Genomic DNA, 20757 nt, shown 5'->3' on the forward strand with positions numbered 1-20757 from the left:
TTCATGCTTCTCTCTAGGTATTTGCAAGCAAGAATGCCCGCCGATGCAGAAATATAATCCAACCAACTATCTGTGGGAAGCAAATCCTGATGGTAAATACGCATATGGCGCTACGTGTGTTAGAAACTGTCCAGAGCATTTATTAAAAGACAATGGTGCTTGTGTGCGTACTTGCCCCAACAATAAGACTGCTGTAAATGGTGAATGTGTTACGTGCAATGGACCGTGCCCGAAAACATGTCCAGGTGTCGGAATCGTTCATTCCGGCAATGTTGACGACTTCAGAGGTTGTACCATCATCGAGGGTTCATTGGAAATATTGGACCAAAGTTTTGCTGGTTTTCAACAAGTTTATACGAATTTCTCATTCGGTCCGCGATTCATAAAAATGCATCCGGATCGATTGGAAGTATTTTCGACCCTACGCGAAGTCACCGGCTACATTAACATTCAGGGAAACCATGAACATTTCACAAATCTATCGTATTTCCGAAACATTGAAGTAATTGGTGGACGACAACTGATGGACACGTACTTTGCTTCGCTATACATTGTCAAGACTGCACTGAAATCATTAGAACTAAAGTCACTCAAGCGAATTAATTCGGGAGCCGTTGTGATACTTGAAAACAAAAATCTTTGCTTTGCCAGCGAGATCAATTGGAATAAAATTAAGAAATCTTCGGATCACATATCTATGATAGACAACAATAAGAACGAGACCGAATGCAGTAAGTGATTTACTTTCAGACGAACATTATTTTTTAAGTCTCAAGGGAGTTGGAATTCAATTTGCTATTATTTCCATTGCAGGATCAGAAGACTTGATATGTTCCACGGAATGTACGTCGGATGGATGTTGGGGGCCCGGTCCAGATCAGTGTCTCGAGTGCAAGCATTTCAAATTTAACGGCACCTGTCTCGATGCCTGTGCAAGTTATCCGAACATATATCAAGTTGACTCAAAGACATGTGGATTGTGTCACCCCGAATGCAAACATTCATGCAGTGGTCCTGGTGCTGACAATTGTACGGAATGCCAACATGTTCGAGATGGAAAATATTGCTTACCTGAATGTCCGGAAACGAAGTACAACCAAAATGGAATCTGCGCATTTTGCCACGAGACATGTGTTGGATGTACCGGCCCAAGGAATACGATCGGTCCGAATGGTTGTACTTCGTGTGAAAAAGCGATTATCGGCGAAGGAATGATCGAACGGTGTTTAAAGAAATCAGAACCTTGTCCTGGTAAGCTCATTGGAATACGCTGTTGACCTTCCGTGGCTAATTTGATTTTGTTTCTCATTAACAGATGGCTACTTCTACGAATGGGTAATTCCGCAGGAGCAGGGCATGCTGAGACCACTTGCTGGTAAAGCAATTTGTCGAAAATGTCATCCCAGATGCAAACGATGCACTGGCTATGGATTCCATGAACAAGTCTGCCAAAAGTGTTCCGTTTATAAGCGAGGCGAACAATGCGAAGACGAATGCCCGAACGATCATTACGTCGATGAACTGAATTTCTGTCTTCCATGCCATGATGAATGTTTGGGATGTACTGGCCCCGGTGCGGACAACTGCATACAGTGTCGTCAATTGAAAGTTTATTTTGGTGATCCCAAAGACAACTCAACATTGTTCAACTGCACATCAACGTGTCCCCAGGATTATCCTCACAAGGTTTATTTGGAAGAATTGGCCGGTCCTTATTGTAGTCCAAAAGCTTCCCCTATAGTAATTGATCATGCTGGTACTGCGAACATTTCTCCAGTTTACATCTTTCTGATTGTTGTGCTCTCGACCGGGTTTGTACTCTTCTTTGGTGTGGGTCTGTATTGTTACCAAAAGACTAAAACTGATAAGCAAACAGTTAAGATGACAATGGTGTTAACTGGATGTGACGATTCAGAGCCTCTGCGACCATCAAATGTTGGTCCAAATCTATCCAAGCTGAAGATTGTAAAAGAGCAAGAACTACGACAAGGCGGACTATTAGGGTCTGGCGCATTCGGACAGGTGTACAAAGGAGTTTGGGTTCCTGAAAACGAAAACATCAAAATTCCGATTGCCATTAAAACCCTTAATTCATCTACTGATTCCGAAGCTAGTCGTCAATTTTTGGAGGAAGCTTACATTATGGCATCGGTTGAACATCCGAATCTGTTAAAGTTGTTGGCAGTTTGTATGACTACTGAACACAAATTGATCACTCAATTAATGCCGTTGGGATCGTTGTTGGACTATGTGAGGAATAATAAGGACAAAACTGGATCCAAAGCACTACTTAATTGGTCAACTCAAATCGCTCGCGGCATGACTTATTTGGAGAAGAAGCGGCTAGTCCATCGAGATTTGGCTGCCCGCAACGTTTTAGTGCAAAATCCCAATCATATCAAAATTACCGATTTCGGATTGGCAAAACTGCTGTCCAGCGACAGTGACGAATACAAAGCAACTGGTGGAAAAATGCCATTTAAATGGTTAGCATTGGAGAGTTTACGACACAGAATTTTCACAAGCAAATCAGATGTTTGGTCATTCGCTGTAACTGTGTGGGAATTATTAACGTTCGGCAAACGACCATACGAAAACATTAGCTCGAAAGATATTTTAGCGTCCATTGAAGGTGGCAAAAAGTTGGAACAACCACAAATCTGTTCATTAGACATTTACATCGTTTTATTGCAATGTTGGGACGTCAATGCGGATGCTCGACCAACATTCGAACAATTGGAAGAAATGTTTTCCGGATTTGCTCGTGATCCCGGTCGTTATTTATCCGTACCGGGCGATATTCACATGCGTCTGCCCGCCTATACTAGTCAAGATGAAAAGGATCTGATCCGAACTTTAACGAAAAATGGTGGATCAGACGGAGTCGGTACTGATGATTATATGACACCAAAGCCTCGATCGACCACAATGTTGCCGGGACCGAGCACAGTTGAATTAGATGCAAATAGTGTACCTGGAAAGCGGTACTGCAGTGATCCAATGAAAGGATCTGGCGATGATGAAACTGACAACAGTGGTCGTGAAATTGGTGTCGGTAATATACGACTCGATTTACCATTAGACGAAGACGATTACTTGATGCCAACGAGTCAAAATCAAACGCCAGGCTTTGGCGGCTACATGGATGTGATTGGTGTGCCGACCGTGCAAACGGTTTGCGTTGACAATCCGGAATATTTAATGGGCACGTTAACGAGTAATGCATTACAAATGACATCGACGGCGCCTCCAACGCAAACGATTGGAATACCAGTGACACCGCTGAATGGTGAAGGCGAACCGTCGTCCGACCATGAATATTACAACGATCTGCAACGGGAAATGCAACCATTACATCGAAGTGAGACTACCGTTTAGATAATGGCGATGGTAAATAATATTTATTTATAGTTGTTAAAAAAAATTGTGGACTGTGCCGACAATATATCTTTGTGAAGATGGCAACTTAAAAGTGGACAATAATCAACAATAAAATTACAATTTTTTTAAAAATAGTTTTAAGGAAAGAAAATTGCGATAATTAAGTGCCTCAAACGTGCCTCTAATTTTTAAGTATTTTAAGTACTTATGTAACTATATGAAGATTTATTAAAAAACAAAAACAAAACAAAAAAAACGAATGCAAACGAAGTTGAGAAAAATTTGAAAATTAAAAAAAATCTGTGATATTATTAACGTTTAATTAAAAGCGAATAATTTTTAGAAATACGATGAATTGTAGCTCTGCAAATTTTGTAAGTTTTTTTTTATTATTTATTTTTTGTAGATACAAAACATTTTACGAAGACCGTTCTTATTTTTACAATTTTATCAAATCGAAATAAATCAAATTTTAACATTATATAGATAAGCTGTGTGTACATATCCGGCAGATTGAATCCAAAAATGTACGGTGTTAAATTAAGACAATTAAAAAAAATATTTATGTACGACAGTGGGATCGGAGTGGATTTTCATAAATATAACTTTACGCACTAGTGCGAAAAAATGACGTTTGTAAAAATTAACCACCCCTTGCCGTACATGAAAACCTGGAACCTAACTTGTGGCTTAACTGAAGTTTTGCTCATACGATGCGTTCTCAATTTTGGCTACGGCTAACATCTTTTGTGCAAAATTAGGGCACTCGTTGGGAAAATAGCTATTTTTACGACACAAGTTTTTCAATCCCTTTTTATACTCAAAATTCATTTTTAATTTCATTTATTACGCAAATTCGATTTCGAAATTTCATACAACGAACATCATTTTTGTGACAATGATTCACTTCTAATTATTCGAATGCTAAAATAAAATAAATAAAAACAAACAGAATGCTAAATCAATTAAAACAAAAGCATTGGAAAATGAATAAAAACACTTACGTTATTTGCATATTATAAATATTTAAATGAAAACCAATTGTGACTTTGGAAATCCTAAAAATAATTATTTTAAAAATGAAATTTAGTAGACAAAACTATTAGTGTAGTCTGTGCCATTAATTAAAGAAAAAAGAAACGAAAAATGTCAACTGCAATTCAATCAACTTTTTTTTATGTGTTTCTTTTTTAAAGATGCTATGAAGGCCTTTTAAACTGGCAGAAATTTTATACAAAACAATAAAATAAACTTAGTAAGGATTTCTAGCTTCGGTGTATAAACATGTAAATAGCGACTTTCTATTAAATTGAGTTAATAAAAACAAAAATATTGTTTCACTTTTAACTCGATAAATGGCTACGTAAGATTCTTGTCCCAAAAACGGACTCAAAACGATGGCTTCTAGTGTGGACTGGACCTGAACGTTTTTTAGTTGAGGTACAGATCGGATCGAAAAGTTCACCGATCGCCTGAGATCTTTAAATCCGAGAACAAAATTGAATTTAGTCAAATATAAACTTGCCCGACCCGATTATATCGGCAGTATACCGGAAAATACCAATTAATTCTGGAGTTGATCCATAGTTAGACTCAGATCAAGTTTTAATCGGAGAAATAATTGCTGCTATCGCATCTGTTATCTATAATGACGACAAAAATAATGACGAGCTCTGGGTAATATGGTCCTTTATATAGTGAAATGAATGTTAAAAAAATTGAAGTACAAGATTTGAAATCAACAGATTAAAAATACTTTGATCGATGGAAGTAATAGATCCGATGATAAGACTGGTCTTATGCTTGCCGTCTGTAACAGGACAAAATCTGCTACTTCATTAATTTAAACACATTGGATATGCTATATGAGACAGCATTTTTCAGAACAGAACTTATTGTTGAGAACTCTTTTGAAGATCCTTAGATAGGAAAGTGAGATTAACAATTTTTTAGGAAAGTGGTCAAGAAGCTGAACTGTCTGAATATATAATAAAAATTCAAAGCGATTTTGTATATTTTGTGGAGTTTATTGAATCAATTTCCCCAAAAAAAAACTTTATACCATTTTCGTAATCCACAATCTCTAGATTTATCAAACTGCTTCAGTCAGTAGTGCAGAAGTACTCTTCACAGTTAGCGTCAAGGAACCGTCGGAATCTATCTAGGAAAACACTCACTTTGCATACACCAGTTTGTTGATCGCAGCCAGGTACCAGTATGGGTCTTTCATTTAACAGGAAAACCAAATCATCATCATCGTCATCACAACTGCAATCATACCAAAGTTATTAATCACATTAAACACACAGTCACATAATAAATTTCTCACTCATATCGAATGACTGCCAGATTCGACGAATGTGGAGTAATCAAGCTAGTTAACCAGTTCCTTCCCGATTGTTGTGCATAGTTGTGTTGGTGCATTGGCCATGTATCTCGGAATGAACCTAAGGCAACTAACATTGACTGAATTTCTTGCGCATATGACACGAAAATTCGAGCAACATTGTCATCGTCATCCGAATCGATAAGGTCCAGTATATCCTGGATCATTCCGCAATTCAAATTTTCGAGTAAACGTTGATTTCTAAAGCCGTAACCAGAAAAGTAGAAGTGCCCCAGATCTTCAAAGTATTCGAATAACAGATGGTGAGCTACTGAAAATGGAGCACACCAAGCCGAATCTGGACCAGTTTCAGATCCCGATAACTCAAATGTTGCTGAAGTTTCAAATCTACACCATTCCCACATAACATAGATCGTTTCGAAACTTAATGCTGGCGCTGAACCATGGAAGCCAAGTTTCCTGTTGACCTCACTCACCATTTCGGCAAATTCAGGCCCTTGACGAAAAGCTTGTCGTTGAGCTTCCCAATCTTCTACTTCTTCCCAAAATTCCGGACAAAAATCGAATGGTCGCAAAAACCAATCCCTCTCGGGCACATCCTCATAGACGACATTTTGGGCTCCAGCCTGTCCGAACAAGCCAGCTGCTAATGCTCTGATAGATGCATTGGTTCGATCACTTTCGGTATGTCGAAAATGGAAACGATCTGCACTGTACGTTTCCGTCAAGATATCTGGGAAAACTTGCTGAAAACGTCTGGCAATATTCTGCATCGCCAATTCACCCGCCTCTGTAATCAAGCCAGCATTTTGTTGATTAAAATTCGCTCCTCTAGTCCAATCACGAATAGCTTCAAAATCTTGTCTGCATAACGTTGTCCTGCCTGCATCGAAATTATTTTCGATGTCATCTTGAATCTAACGGTAGGATGGAAAGTTATCATCATTTTCACTGTGCCCTTGTCAGCTAAGGATGTTATACTTACCGATGATTCAGCAAATTCAATCATGTCATCCATCAATGCGGGATGCGGAAAACGGCTTGCATATCGTCCCAGGTACCAAAATCTCGATGGAGTACAGGCTGCACAAAAGTTTTATTTAATTTTAAGTTTTGAGAAAATTTCTAACGCCCTCGCACAACTTACTTGTTATGTAAGGGTTTACAGTTGTAAAATTGAATCGACGAATGGCTTCATAAGCTGTACTTGTTGCGTGCATATTTGTCATCGAACGAATTGGATCCGTTATGTAGCAAAAGAACGGATTATTCATTGAAACACCAGCGTCTGCCACCATGGCAACAACCAAAACCACGAAAGCCACAAGGAACTTCATTTTGTCACAACGATCTGAATTCTCAGACTGGCCTAATTCTCACGAAATCGAATGGTTTTTATATGTGAATCTTATCAATATAGAAGAAAAAACCAACAGCAAGATCGAGTGAGAATAATAAATTATTTCTAAAATGATTTGCGAGTTTTTCTATACGAACCGGGATTATTATTCGATGATAAGTTTGATTATAAAATAAATTTTTCGTTTATAAATAAAGTGTAATTAACAATCTTGATTAGCGTCGTGGAATTTCGATACAACTCTTATTTCTATGTCCTCAGCCTAAATTAGCTTATCTTTATTATTGCATAATTTAATGGTCTGGTCTGCACCCAAAGCGAAATAGGTGTACATATAGATTAGATAAGTTCCTGCGGGGGGTTTCAACTTTGTAGGTGTGAAGACTTTCGATCTTTTGTGCTAAATCGTGCAAAGAAACATTGCCTTTTCGTTGAGAAATACTGAAATAGTATACAAGTAAACTCACATCGACATTAGTGCAAAAGTCCTGCATATCCCTTGTTATTTTGATAATTTTAAATGAATCCACTCTCTACGTAATCAACTCCATCTACACATTACTTGTCTAAACTAACTCTCTTAAAGCGAATGCGATGGTTTGTGAATAAAATAAAATGAACGAAAGTCGATGTTATGTTATGTTCTCGCATAAGCTTTCATTCGGTTTTGTACGTAATTCGTATCTGCAGCTGAATAATTCGAAAAGGGAAATGAAATTCGATGCATTCTTTCCTTGAAGGTGCAGTTTACACTCAAAATATGCATTTATATCGTGAACCGTGATTTATTAATAGCGCTCACTCCTTGGCTTTCTAGCCTACATTTGTGCGCAAAAAATATTCGTTTTTTTATGATTTCTCTGAACAATTTTTTTTTTTTTAAAGTAAAACCATTAAAGCATGTGAAAATGTGTTACTCTTAAAGGAAAAACTGGTTTGTGGTTGATAAGTTATTCCACTTGGAGAAACCTTTCCAAAATGTGTAAATGACGCGTTTTGGAAGGGTATCTCCAATACTCTCCCCAGCAACCAAACTACAATTATTAAGGTGGTAGATACGTTTATGAATCACTGCTACTTTGTTCGCTCGTGTTGTTGTTGTTGGTTTTAAGTCATATTAAAAATCAGCGTTTCTCAAACTTATTTTCCCCCCTACAACGATTTTTTGAGAGAGTTTGGATGCTAGAGAGAGTATTGGTATCTCCAAGTGGGTAAAGTTATGACTTACAAACCAATTTTTCTTTTAAAAGTAACACATTTTTCCATGCTTTAACGGTTTTACTTTTTCAAGAAAAGATTTTGGTTCAGAGAAATCACCAAAAAAACGAATATTTTTACGCACAAATATAGGCTAGAAATTTGCCAAGAGGTGAGCGCTCTTGAGGATATGGGAACTTGGCTGAAATTATAGCCTACGCTTGCGCGTTTCGTATTTTATTTTCGATGATTTTTTTAAGTACGACCTTTGTTTCCAAAAAATATGTTTGCTTTCAATGAAAAATAGAGTCGATTGTGTCAGTTTGACGCAGCTCTGAGAAAAGGACGCAGTTTATGAAAATTTCGGTAAACTGCTCAGAGCTGGTCAATTTGACACAAAAACTCTATTTACTCTATTTTTCATTGAAAGCTAACACTTTTCTATCGTACTTTTTTGAAAAAGGATTTTGGTAAAAAAAATCATCGAAAATAAAATACGAAACGCCCAAATGCAGGCTATAATTTCAGCTAAGTGGCCATGTCTCTTAACATGGAGGACAAAATAGGGCGATGAGCCTCGACTAAATTATATGGATTGTATTATCTATAAATCCACATGAATGTGAAGCTAATGAAGGAAAAGATTTTTTATCAATATGCTGAAATTATCTACTTAATTTAAAAAAGTTACCATCAGATAAACTAGATGACTGTAGTGGAGATATGCTTGCCGCCTATGCAATTTCATGTACTTTTCCTCGAATAATTATCATCATGAAGAAATATCGCCTGTCTAAAAAAACCTGGCTAAATCATATATCTCATTATTACTTCTATATACTACGCGGAGAAATTCAACTATCGGTACTTCAAAATTATGGGTATTATCACAGCTTTGGTGTACGTTATCGCCGGTAATTAATGTAAATCAATCATTATGCGAGGTGAAAATTGATTGTACAGAAAAAGAATGTCGTAAAGCAATCAGATGCAGACAAAAATGTATAGATTGAGCTTTGATAACCTTATAGGTATGGTAGCTAATTAATTTGAACGTGTCATAATAATGTGTGTGGGGAGAAAAGTGTGGAGGCATTATCTCCACTACCGTTATCAATAAATCAATTTTGATTTGATACATTTGTCATTCAATACTTTAGTTTTTTTCGAAAGTCTACTGATTAATGTAACTTTTTTCCTACTGATGCAAAAAAAAACATTCATGTATCGATGATGCAGGATTTTTAAGTAAAAAGGAACACGCACCATTATCGTGAAAATTAATTTTGCAAACTTTTAAGCAAAAATTAATCAGCTGAATAATCAATAATGCCACACTGTCTACGTCGTATTTCTTCGTGTAAAAATTCTGCCTTCCAGTGTTGTAGGCGTCTTAATAATTCATTTAAGACAAAAATATGCAGAAAATTTTAGATTTCTTTTTGCATATTTCAAATATTTGCGTGACTGCTTCTAATACGTATATTGCATGATGCAATTTTTTTCCTTCGCCCCAATACTCACAACCAATAATTATTATGTTTGAACGTAGGTGTGTGTGCTTAAATGTAATCTGAATTAATTTTGATTTAATATTAAAATTCAAACATTTTTCCAGTAATCATATGCCCCTTTTATACGACTATTAAATGTGATTTAATGTAACACGTACTTATATCAATTTTATGTTTTGTTCATTCCGATGAAAATCTTTTCGTCTGACCATACGTTGTATATATGTGCGTTCCTGAACAATGTTCATTAGCGTGTCATTGCCTACATCATCTGTGAAATTCTTTCAGCCAGAATATTTCCAACGACTTGGTGCTTTGAATGCAAGGTTTGTTATTTACTGGACTGGGCTGGTTTGCATGTTTTTAAATCGCTGGCAATTTGGCCGTACACCGTACATGCAACACAGCAAATAAGTAGATGCTCACAAATTAGGGAAAATTAGATTTTTTTTTCGTTAGAAGAACTGAATTGCGTTTGGTTGATGATATGGGATGGTTATGCACGTGGTTCATACATAAACAAATGTTTCGTCTTACGTACGCTTTAATATTAAAAGTATATGATTTGGAACAAATCATTTGTTATATAGAGAAAACATATTTTAAGCTTCTAATTGCTCATGTTTGAAATTGATCCCATATTAGCTGAGGTAAAACAGTTAAAGTAAATCAAGTTGAAAACATTAAATCACAAAATTGCAATTAAAATCGTTAATTTCTCGGTGCTATTAAGTACAGCAGAATAAATTTGCATTTAGAATGTGTTTTGAATGCATGCGATATTATGCCCATTATTTAGCACCTTTTAAGCGTAGAGTGTTATTTCAGCCGTATTGCACTGTTGGCAAACTATTTGTTGTGGTATAAAACACTTTGTTACAAAGCGTAAAATAAATAATTTAATTTCTCAATAAAAGCTCTGTAATCGTAATATTAATTGTGCACTTACCATGTGCTCTGTTTATGGCTGAAGGGAATAGTTTTTATTGCGGTAAGAGATGAACTCAAAACATTATTAGTTAGCTCGTATGCATCTCATGGGCCACTCAGATGCCAGATGTTCAATACATTTTGGCATCTTGAAGATGCGAATTTAGTTGGCAACTTATATCAGTGAAAAGACACTGTTCTTTGGATGCAAACCATATAAACGTTTGTAATTAAAAGTTCGTGAAAATTCTATGAACTGTTTCCCGATGGGAAAATTACTTCGAAAAACGATGTGCCACTTTGTGACGTTGTATGCAGCTGAGAGTCAAGCTGAGCTAATGACTTTGACTTTGTTCTTGCAGCAGAAAAAGTAGTTTCTTATAAATATCATAAATTTAAATTGAAAACATTTTGGGCTTCTTGGGCTCTGTACCATAACTTTCCGGAGCATTTTCTATCTCGCCTGTTACTTTGCGAGTATACAAAGATTTGCCACATTTATTTCTTACAAAAATAATTCCAATTTCTATATTAAATTCTGCTTCAGCAAATGCACGTGTTCGATGAAGCACTAATTAAATTGAGCACATGCCAATAATTATTTTGATGAAAAAGAATATTACTGGACAAGACTTTAAATCACTTTTTTGCGAAAAATATGATCATAAAAACCCAAATATGCTCGAATTACCCAACTTGAAAAGTGTATGTTCATTAAAACACCTCTTACAACATCAAGAATTATCATTAAAAACGCATTTGCAATTTGTGTATTGCATTTTTATGATCATTTACATTGTTGAAAGTGAATTTTTCATATTAAGCTTAAAGCGATGCGAGGACGTAAGGAATATTGTATGATACAAAATCGCTCACATAAGGCAAACAATTAATTTATGACTCTCGCGTTGTGAATACCTTCTGTTTGCAAATATTTGCGTCAGTTATTTGAATTATTTTGCAGTGTTACCCAGATAGCACAACAGAACCATAGTTTCTACTTCGTTTCATAGTCACTAGTATGTAACTGAAAAATCATGTTACTTCTAGTTTTTCTTTTACATTGGTGGGATTACGGTTAAAAGTAGTTATAGAGTTTTTGCAGGCATTATTACTATCATGATCATTTAGTTTGCAGCTGAACTCTCACCTGTGTTGTCGTGTTTTGCGCTATTATAAAAATATTATGAAATAGCAAAGAGAAGAAGAATCGATTAAAATTTATTTAGCGATTTCGAAATGTTAGGCAAAAAAAGTTAAAAAAAAAAAACGTAGGTCAATCCCGGGAATCGAACCCACACTTCATGAAGAAACAATTACAAGAAAAAAACACTAATCCACAACCTTGCTACCTGCGCCATTCGGTCATACGAAACTGACGTATAATATTTATTATTTGAATCAAAATGTTATTCACAATATTAGACCCAGAATGTCATTCACAATAGCCATTTCTTTGCATTAATTTGACGAATTATTGTTTCAAAAATTTAGGACGTGTTTTTGTTTTTGTTTTTGAGTCATTAAAAAAATCATCCCGTCCCAACGACCGTTGTTGTCAACCAGATTTCGCTGCCTAAAACCCTTTAGTACTAAAGGGATTTAAGCAATTTTTATATATTTTTTTTTTGCGATGACCGGCCCCGGGATCGAACTCGGTCACTCTGCAGTTTCCGATTTGCACGGTGTCGCATTAACTGTCTCGGCCGTTGGGGAATTACTTATACAACGAATAATTCAGTTGCTGTTAACTTCGAAAAATTAAAAACTGAAATTGCATATTGAATCGACTTCATTTGTTGTTCATGTGAACACATTGCGTAACAATATTTGAACACCTTTGATTAAATTCGATTTTCTCTCTAAAGTCTCTCTCTCTTTTGAACAATAAAAAAATTCTAGAGAGATTAATTCCGATACCGAAGGGGGACGATGATAGCAACGATGACGAGAACGATTGAAGTTCCCTTGATTTACACAACGGTTAACAACGGTTAAGAAATCTAAAAAATGTCGGTATTAAAAACGGTTGCAATTAGTTATCTCAAGCAAAAACTGAATATCAAAATTCGGTTGCATTCTGTTATTTCGCCACAATTTTTCTGAAAAAATATTTTTTACTGAGGTTGCATGACCACCAAAAAACTGCGTTGCATAGACGTAGTTTGCTGTTTGGGTAATAACGATAACGATCGTGAATTGTTGACATAATCGATTTACTAATTGTGTTTGATCACTTGGATCGCACGTCAAGAACTTGGACGAAGTTAGGGGAAAGAAATAATCATAATGTACGTAAACTGTCATCGTCTCGTTGTGGTCGAAACCGAAATACTGCCCAAAGCTTGTCATCATAAAGCATTAATTTTTCCATTTTTTTTTTCTCAATTATAAATTGCACTCATAAGCAGATGTTTATTTTATAGTGGTTGACTCGCCATCAAATTAATTTCAAATTGAACAAAAATTTGTTTGACGATCGTCTGTATGGTCATCGATCGAACATAACTAAATAATTGCAGAGTGCCACTCTACGCAAAAGATATCTGTTACACCCAACAACAATGTATATATATATATACATGCATCCATCGGCGAAGGACATGACGAAATGTGTAACACGCACAACATGACGATGATATATCCTATGCATTAGGTATAGTCGAACAGCATTATTAAGGAGAAATAAAATGTAACCGAAAAAGAACAATCAACGTCTATACGTCTCCTATACTTCTGCTCCAATTTGAACGTCGATTTAAAATTCCGTGATCTTTCGTTTTTTTCGTTTGATACAATTTTTTGTGTGTCCTCTTTGTAGAAGATATAATCGTTCAGCTAAATTGATGGTTATCTGGGTTAATCGAATGTGTACACTGCGTATGTAATCATTTGTTTCTGGCATTTTCATATATTCACAATATGAACTGAAACATTCATAACTTTTTGATTCACAATTCACGTAGGCTTTGTCCTTTAAGGGCATTTGAAATGATAGGGAAAAGTGTTGAGTAATTTACGTGCGGCTTTTGTAGGAATGAAATTATGTTGCTTCGCTATTAAAAATTGACATGCGGCATATGCATCGATTCGTCATAAAGAAACTCAATGAAAGACTGACCATCATCCGAAGAATATTTGTTTAAAAATTAAATTTGGTAATGAGTGGTGTTGATGATACAGGCGAACTTATGCAATGATCTCGAGAGAGCATTGGACTTTGTCACAGTACTGCTCCAGGTGCAGTGCTGTGACTTTGGCAAATTTGAAATTCCTCACAGCAGTATGAAAGTTTGCTTTTTAGTTTTAATTGGGCCACGATCGGACATACACCTTATTACTACCACATACCCTACTAATATGTGTAATCGTTCGTTGATGGAACGAGAGATAAAGAAACTTTTCTTTATTACGTTATATTTACCAAACTTCCTTCTTTCTTTGAAAACATGTACGTACATTAAATGCACAGTTAACATTGGAAGCAACATTTAGAGAGAACCACCTATTATATTCTAGCCTTTGTGGCGATAAAATATTCAAACTTTTAAAAGCTCGGTAATTTCTGATGTGTTGAACATAGAGCAATTAAACGTGTATAGTTTATGCTTTCGTTTATACCGCTCAACTGTGCTAATAACAGCGTTCAGATTTTAATGTAAGATATCAATTGCTCTATGCACTTTTCGAATTATATGTGGACGTGGACGCTTTATCTGATGGATTAAACTGTAGCTAATTTTACAATGACCGTTAATAATACCTTTTGATTTTAATTAATGTAGCCGAGAAGCGAAAAAATGCATATACGAGGAGGGATGGCATTTATTGCTGTGTATGTGCGACACGCGAAATGCAGCTGAGTAATATACTTTAGGATGCTTGTGGGACAAAGTATTTCAAATATATAATCGATAACATAGCGTAAGACACTGTCCCAAATGTTTTCTTTCGATCTAAGAAGTCAATGAGAATTGATTGAAAAGCCCATTCAGATCATTTTCTGATGTTGAGTGGTTCATACTTTGCAGTGTGCTTTATTTTTACTTTATTTTCCAAAGAAGAAGAATACAGTCGATATATCAACGAAATCGGGGTATACCACGGACAGTAATAATCATTCAGATATGGACGCGTCAAGTCAATATGTTTGGAACATTAGGTTTATCAACGAAATAGAAAAACGACCAGGCATATGGAATGAATCCATTAAATCGAGAGATTCGCAAAAACAGCTATGGGAAGAGCTATCACAAGTGTTCAATAATAAATCGGGTATATCTCTGTACTGAGGACATTTGCGTTAATTTATCTAACTAATTATCTGTCTGATCAAGTTGATTCACTGAAACGGAAATACAAAAGTTTGAAACAGAAATTCCACCAGCAATTAGGCACCATTCCGCAAACGAATAACGAATACGATGTCGACCCTCGGTCGTTTGAAAGTGATTGGCCACATTATGAACAGATGCTTTTTCTATGTGAGTAATGTGAATCCCTAGATCAAAATGTTGTCAGTAACATTAAGGCAATTCTTCTATTTCAGTAAACGAATTTGAAGCAAAAAAGAATGAAAAAAGGAAGCCACCTAGCCCAGAAGAAGTTCCTGTTCCTAAAAAGAAACGAGTTGAAGAAATTGTCAAAAATTTGGTTGAAAAACATGATGGAGATGATGACAAAACTAGTGCTGAGAAGCAAACTGAGCTTGATGTACACAATGTTTCAAGCGAAAACATGCTAAAAGAAGGAACTTCAACCGAAATAATGGTAAGACCTGACATTCTTCCAGTGCCATCAGCTGACGACGGTCTGTACCACTTCTTAATGGGCCTATACAGTAGTATGAACGAATTGGATCCGATTCGTAAAATCAATGTCCAGGCCCGAATTTACGCGATGCTTAGTCAAGAGGTGACAGCAGCCGCAAAGAAGTGAAATGTGAACTTTATTTTTCGTAAACGTTTTACTGCCGTTCTTATATTTTCTCATGAAATCAATGTATTTCTTTTCAATATATGTAAAACAATTTTACTGTAAGGGCTGAACAGAGTTTGAGAATCACCTCTATAGAATTTTCCCAGCCACATCGCAATAAAATGAAAATTTCCAATTAAAAATGTCACCCCCTTTCCGTTCCGATTTAACTAACGCTCTTATCGCAACAACGCAACATTAACATTCAATTAATTTGGTGTCATTGGTCATAATCACCAGTGTTACACCAGCTAAATCGGATGAACGTATTCATAATGACAACCAACAACTGCAACAAATATTCAGGATAAAATTTTACCAATCCCGTAGTGCTAAAAATGTCAATTGTTCATTTTATGTATGTGGGGCGGATTACATTGAATCAAACATGTGAAAAAAGTGTTCAAGTGTGCGCTGATCTGCTGTGAACTGGAAGTTAACAGGATTATCGTTTTGTTTTGCTGTTAGACATATGCTGCGCCGGTTGCCATAGAATTGAAATTGACTTGATTGTTATAATTGAAAAAAGTTTGTGCAGATAAATATTTTGACCCTGTGTTTCTGTTTGAAGTCACACCAATCATTTCTAGATCGTGGATTTACTTTTTTAAGTCCATTATTGCATTGAGTTTGTGTAGGTTGAAATTTAACAGAAACTAAATTTATCAATTTCAAGGTGTACAAGATAGTTCAATTCGAAAGTTCTATAAATATTTGACGGGATGTGTCATTGTGAGCAGCCTTTTTTCGCATATTTAAATAAAGACAAAATTTTGACGGTGACTCTAGGTAGGAAAGGACTTGATTAGACGAATTGCCATTTTCGTAGTCGATAATGCAGTAACTAATTTTCATGAATTTTCCCACATTTTCCTTAATATTACTAAAAACATTTAAAATTATTTTTCGAGCTTTAGACCCTTTTGCGTGGTAAGCTGTAGACGTACCTGTCTTGTACTATTGATCTCACTTTGTTCGGGTTACAACTCGCGAAATTATTAAAAACTCCTAAAATCAATCGATGTCATTTTTAACCATTTTAACCAATCCGCACGTTAAAAATACTAGTACCGAAATAGACTCTCGGGTGCTAGTAATATCACTGATATTATATCAGTGAACGTATTTACCCTGAATATGGCCATAACTTCAGCAATGGTGGTTGAGTTTATTACTATGACACCATGGTATTCAGTTAGCCTAGTTGTAAGCTTACCACTGATCTTACTAAATAAAGACTCGAGGCAAAGTCCTCATGCACAATGTTCTCACGAGATTGCTCACAGGAGCGAACAAAGTTAAATTCAAGTCAAGGTGATATTTCAACAATTTATGAGAGAATCCTGTGCCAACCTCAGGGTCATGTACAAGTTCCTAGTAAACGTATCGTAAACGATGAAACGTTTGCAGGCTTGTTGTATTTTTTGTCCTAGTATAATTGGGTTAAATCGTACGAAAAGGAAAAGGATTAAACTACAGCCCCAAAAAAATACGTATTGTCTCAAAATTAATTTTTTCTTAAACCTCCCACATCGTGTCCCACTTGATATCTTACGCGTATACACATATACAAAAGACAAGCTTCACTGTTTTGCCAAATTCAATTTCGATAACCATTTTCCACACCCTAAATATATAATATAAATATCCATTATCACTTTCACCCTTAACTTATAAGTGGATAAATGGGAATTTGAGTTTCAATGAAAATCCCATCAAAATGTTATGAATTAACCATAGAGAAAATACGAGATCACACCGTATGTACATGTATATATTTTGTGTATAAATATAAGTTACGGTATAGAGGTGCTTCGCAACAACAGTTGAGTGGATTTTATTTCTATATATTTTGTTGGCATTGATAAGGATTACAATGTGAAACCCCTGCTTGGTTGTTATTGTCGGAGGGATAAATAAATAGAAAATGTGTTTGTGTGGTGATATCATTTATACTTATTCATTTTAATTGGTCTGGCTATGTGGGAGTACTAGCATCATATCGGGAAGGGTGAATAGCATCTATTTTAAATGTAATTGTGTTTTGCGTTTTTTTAAAAATATTTTTGTTTAAAAATAGGTCAATAAACATATAATTGCCCTTAATTGATTATTAGCACGAGAATATTAGACACGCAATGAATTTTCAGCATCGAAATTTGCTATTCGTCTATCGTCGTTCCCTTTAAAGTTTTGAAATGACTGCAAGCCATGTAAATCCAAACAAATTCAATCATTAAATTGTTGCTAATCTTCAATATTCAGATTCACTGGTTTAACGAAGAAGCAAAATGCAACAACGCAAAAAAAAAATATTCATAATTTAACGATTATTTCAAAATAATGATGCGTTAAGGCATATACGGCCACTAACCACTGAATGCTGTAACCCTACAATTTCTTTTTAGACATTGTTCTACAAACAAAACAAAAAATTAAATTTATAAGCTTCTGAAGATCATGGAAAATATTTAGCTGCAGTTTTTGTGTATTCTTTACGGTCTATATTATCCCATATGCGTATGGCTACGTTTATAGCGAGACATTAGTGATTCAGTGGAGGTGCACTATATTTTGCCGATATTTTTTGTGGAACGAAATGTAATGATCCCCTGAAGGTGGCCCATACGTTTTCAGTTTTCGCATTGTAAAACACCTTGTTATGCTATGCATTTTTGGAGCTAGTAGCTCTTCTTGGTTTAATAAAAATGTTATCGACTATGGTTTTAAACGTGGAAAAGAATTGTTTAAATGTTTCGGATTCGATATTCAAAGCTCGTAGACATAGTAATTGTCTGCTTTGTGAAAATAGTAATAATACAGCGACTTATATTTGTTAATTCAAGGAAATTAGTGCGTTCAGAAGCGGATTAACCTTATCGTCCCTCTCATGACAAAAAGGCGCAAACTTTGAAACACTATGAAATTTCATTGTGTTTTTACCGGATGCGCCTGTTTGTCATGATATAGAATCTATGGTCTTTAGAGTCATTGACCCTGGCGCTGAAAAAAAACTGGCACTAGAAACTCATTGATCAACCATGTTGACAAACATAAGATACACTAATTTTTTTATACTTGAATTAGGTTGGGCTATGCGAAATATATTTTTCATACCTAGGACCCGAAAAGTGCGACATCGTCGCATTTTTTCTCTGTCCAATATGAAAAATACTATTCGTACCACGGACTAAAAGTCTTTTTTAGCGTATTCGATACCAGACCTCGCCTTCGGCTCTGTCTGGAAACTTGTCACACCCTAAAAAAGACTTAGTCCTAGGTACGAAATGTACTATTTTTTAAATAATGCCAGATTAAAATTTTTAATTTATTTATTTCTTATTTGAAAAATTCGCCAAATACACGTCATTCTCTCTCTCTCATTTCTCGTCATGTAAATTTAAGTAGAATCCAAGTGCTCTTCAAGTGCGGCTTCATGAAGAACGAATTTTTTTTTAAATGTACTGAGAACATACTTTATTTGAAAATACGACATAATTGCTAAAAACAGTCACTCCACGTGATAATCGTCAAAATGGAAAGGTACCAACAAAGTTATTACAGAAAAGAAAAGGGGGCTCGACAAACATTTGAACCAGGTATTAGTTGACTCCGATCAGGACTATCAGACCCTTCATTAAAACTTTATTTTCACCGTGATCGTCGAATGAATTGTAATAGAAAATTCCGGAAGTCAAAAAATTATAGCTTCAAACACAAACCAACGACGATCCACTTCCTGTATACTACAGAAACAAACAACAACAAAATATCGAGCACGTCTGGGTAATTATATAGGTTAAATGTATGTTAAAACAAATGAAGTAAAAGATGATTTTTTTCGTTGTATGAGTTAAAACAACAAAGTAGCTAACGCTTTACTACTAGCACTAAGGCCTCAAATGCTTGTAAATTCAGTGTCAATGCTAGGAGAAGTGCTATGGAAGATCGTCTAAAAATAAAATGGTTGAAATTGGTTTCACAGACGAAAGCAGGTGTCTTGTATAATTATCGAATCTTTTACTAGAAACATTTTGCTATAGAACAAACCATTAGCCGGAGGTTATTTATGTCATCGCATACATAAGCGTTAACATTAAGTGTAAAACTCATAAGGAATATCTCTTTATTGTTCTGCATTTGTTCATCAAAACTGTTGTCTCCTATCATTAAAAACTAATATCCAATTGGGGAAATTGGGTCAGTTGAAATTTCGGAAGTTAGCTGAGAGTTTGTAGTCATTATTCTCTTATCTCAGGAGACAAGTGTTTCTTATCTTATCTGTCAAAGTTACTAACAGAAGTAATTCGACTAAATTTCACTATAAATGTTCGAAGGGAGTACAGTTTGTATGTGTAAAAAATAAGACTTAAAAAATCCTAATGAGCGGATATTTTTTTTGTACATTTATTCAAGACAATGAAGAAAATATAGCGACAGTTCTTTAAATTAAACTTCAACATTCACAAAATCGTTTTCGTAATATTAATGGTGTTAAATGTAAAAAAAATACTAGAGAATCTGTATAAAAATAATAAAATCCTGTAAATATTATACATTGTTGATTGGTTGTGGTAACGGTTCCACTATTGGCGTTGCGGTTATGCTACTGCTCCGCCCAAACGAAAAACTTTCATAAAGAATAATAAAGTGAATCGTTTCGCTGGTTGTGGTGGTGCTTTCTATGAGGTGAATATAGAGTTTGTTTAATGAAAACTAAGTGTACAATTTCAACTGAAAATTATTTTTATTGCTGATGATATGGCAGTCAAATACTTGATGACCCATTTCTTTTATATTCTTCTAAATATTTATTACAAAAAAAAAGTATTGCGAACGCGGGTATACCAAAAACCCAGCACATTATACCCAAATCGTTCATGGTTCATATTATTTCATATATAAAAACACATACCAACAACCATTATAATCATTAAGAAATATACGCTGTGGAAATTTATGCTACGCCTTTTTCGTTTCGTTCTCTGTCAAACCATTCTGCGCTCATTTTCCTGCATAGTGAATATTGTTGATATACGACGCGTATAAAA

General features: G+C 35.3%; 3 protein-coding genes across 4 annotated transcripts in view; 2 read left to right on the forward strand and 1 right to left on the reverse strand.

Annotated features, from left to right (window-relative positions):
- Positions 1 to 4711, forward strand: part of LOC119081318 (epidermal growth factor receptor) — a 71312-nt gene extending 66601 nt beyond the window's left edge. For both annotated transcript variants that reach the window (XM_037190104.1, XM_037190103.1), the window contains exons 6-8: positions 18 to 731; positions 814 to 1251; positions 1316 to 4711. In XM_037190104.1, coding sequence (XP_037045999.1) covers positions 18 to 731; positions 814 to 1251; positions 1316 to 3378 — 3215 coding nt within the window. In that variant the 3' untranslated portion in view covers positions 3379 to 4711. The remainder of the gene's footprint in view (positions 1 to 17; positions 732 to 813; positions 1252 to 1315) is intronic.
- A 690-nt stretch (positions 4712 to 5401) lies between these two features.
- On the reverse strand, positions 5402 to 7109 carry LOC119081320 (multiple inositol polyphosphate phosphatase 1-like). The gene is made up of 4 exons (XM_037190105.1): positions 6876 to 7109; positions 6714 to 6811; positions 5711 to 6645; positions 5402 to 5649 (listed from the first exon to the last, which is right to left on the reverse strand). The coding sequence occupies exons 1-4, from the start codon at positions 7063 to 7065 to the stop codon at positions 5484 to 5486; spliced, it is 1389 nt and encodes a 462-aa protein (XP_037046000.1). The 5' UTR covers positions 7066 to 7109; the 3' UTR covers positions 5402 to 5483.
- Positions 7110 to 14700: 7591 nt separating this feature from the next.
- On the forward strand, positions 14701 to 15836 carry LOC119081322. The gene is made up of 3 exons (XM_037190108.1): positions 14701 to 15004; positions 15067 to 15213; positions 15279 to 15836. The coding sequence occupies exons 1-3, from the start codon at positions 14857 to 14859 to the stop codon at positions 15665 to 15667; spliced, it is 684 nt and encodes a 227-aa protein (XP_037046003.1). The 5' UTR covers positions 14701 to 14856; the 3' UTR covers positions 15668 to 15836.
- The last annotated feature ends 4921 nt before the right edge of the window (positions 15837 to 20757 follow it).

The sequence above is a fragment of the Bradysia coprophila genome, unplaced genomic scaffold (genome assembly GCF_014529535.1).
Source record: "Bradysia coprophila strain Holo2 unplaced genomic scaffold, BU_Bcop_v1 contig_358, whole genome shotgun sequence".
NCBI lineage: Eukaryota > Metazoa > Arthropoda > Insecta > Diptera > Sciaridae > Bradysia > Bradysia coprophila.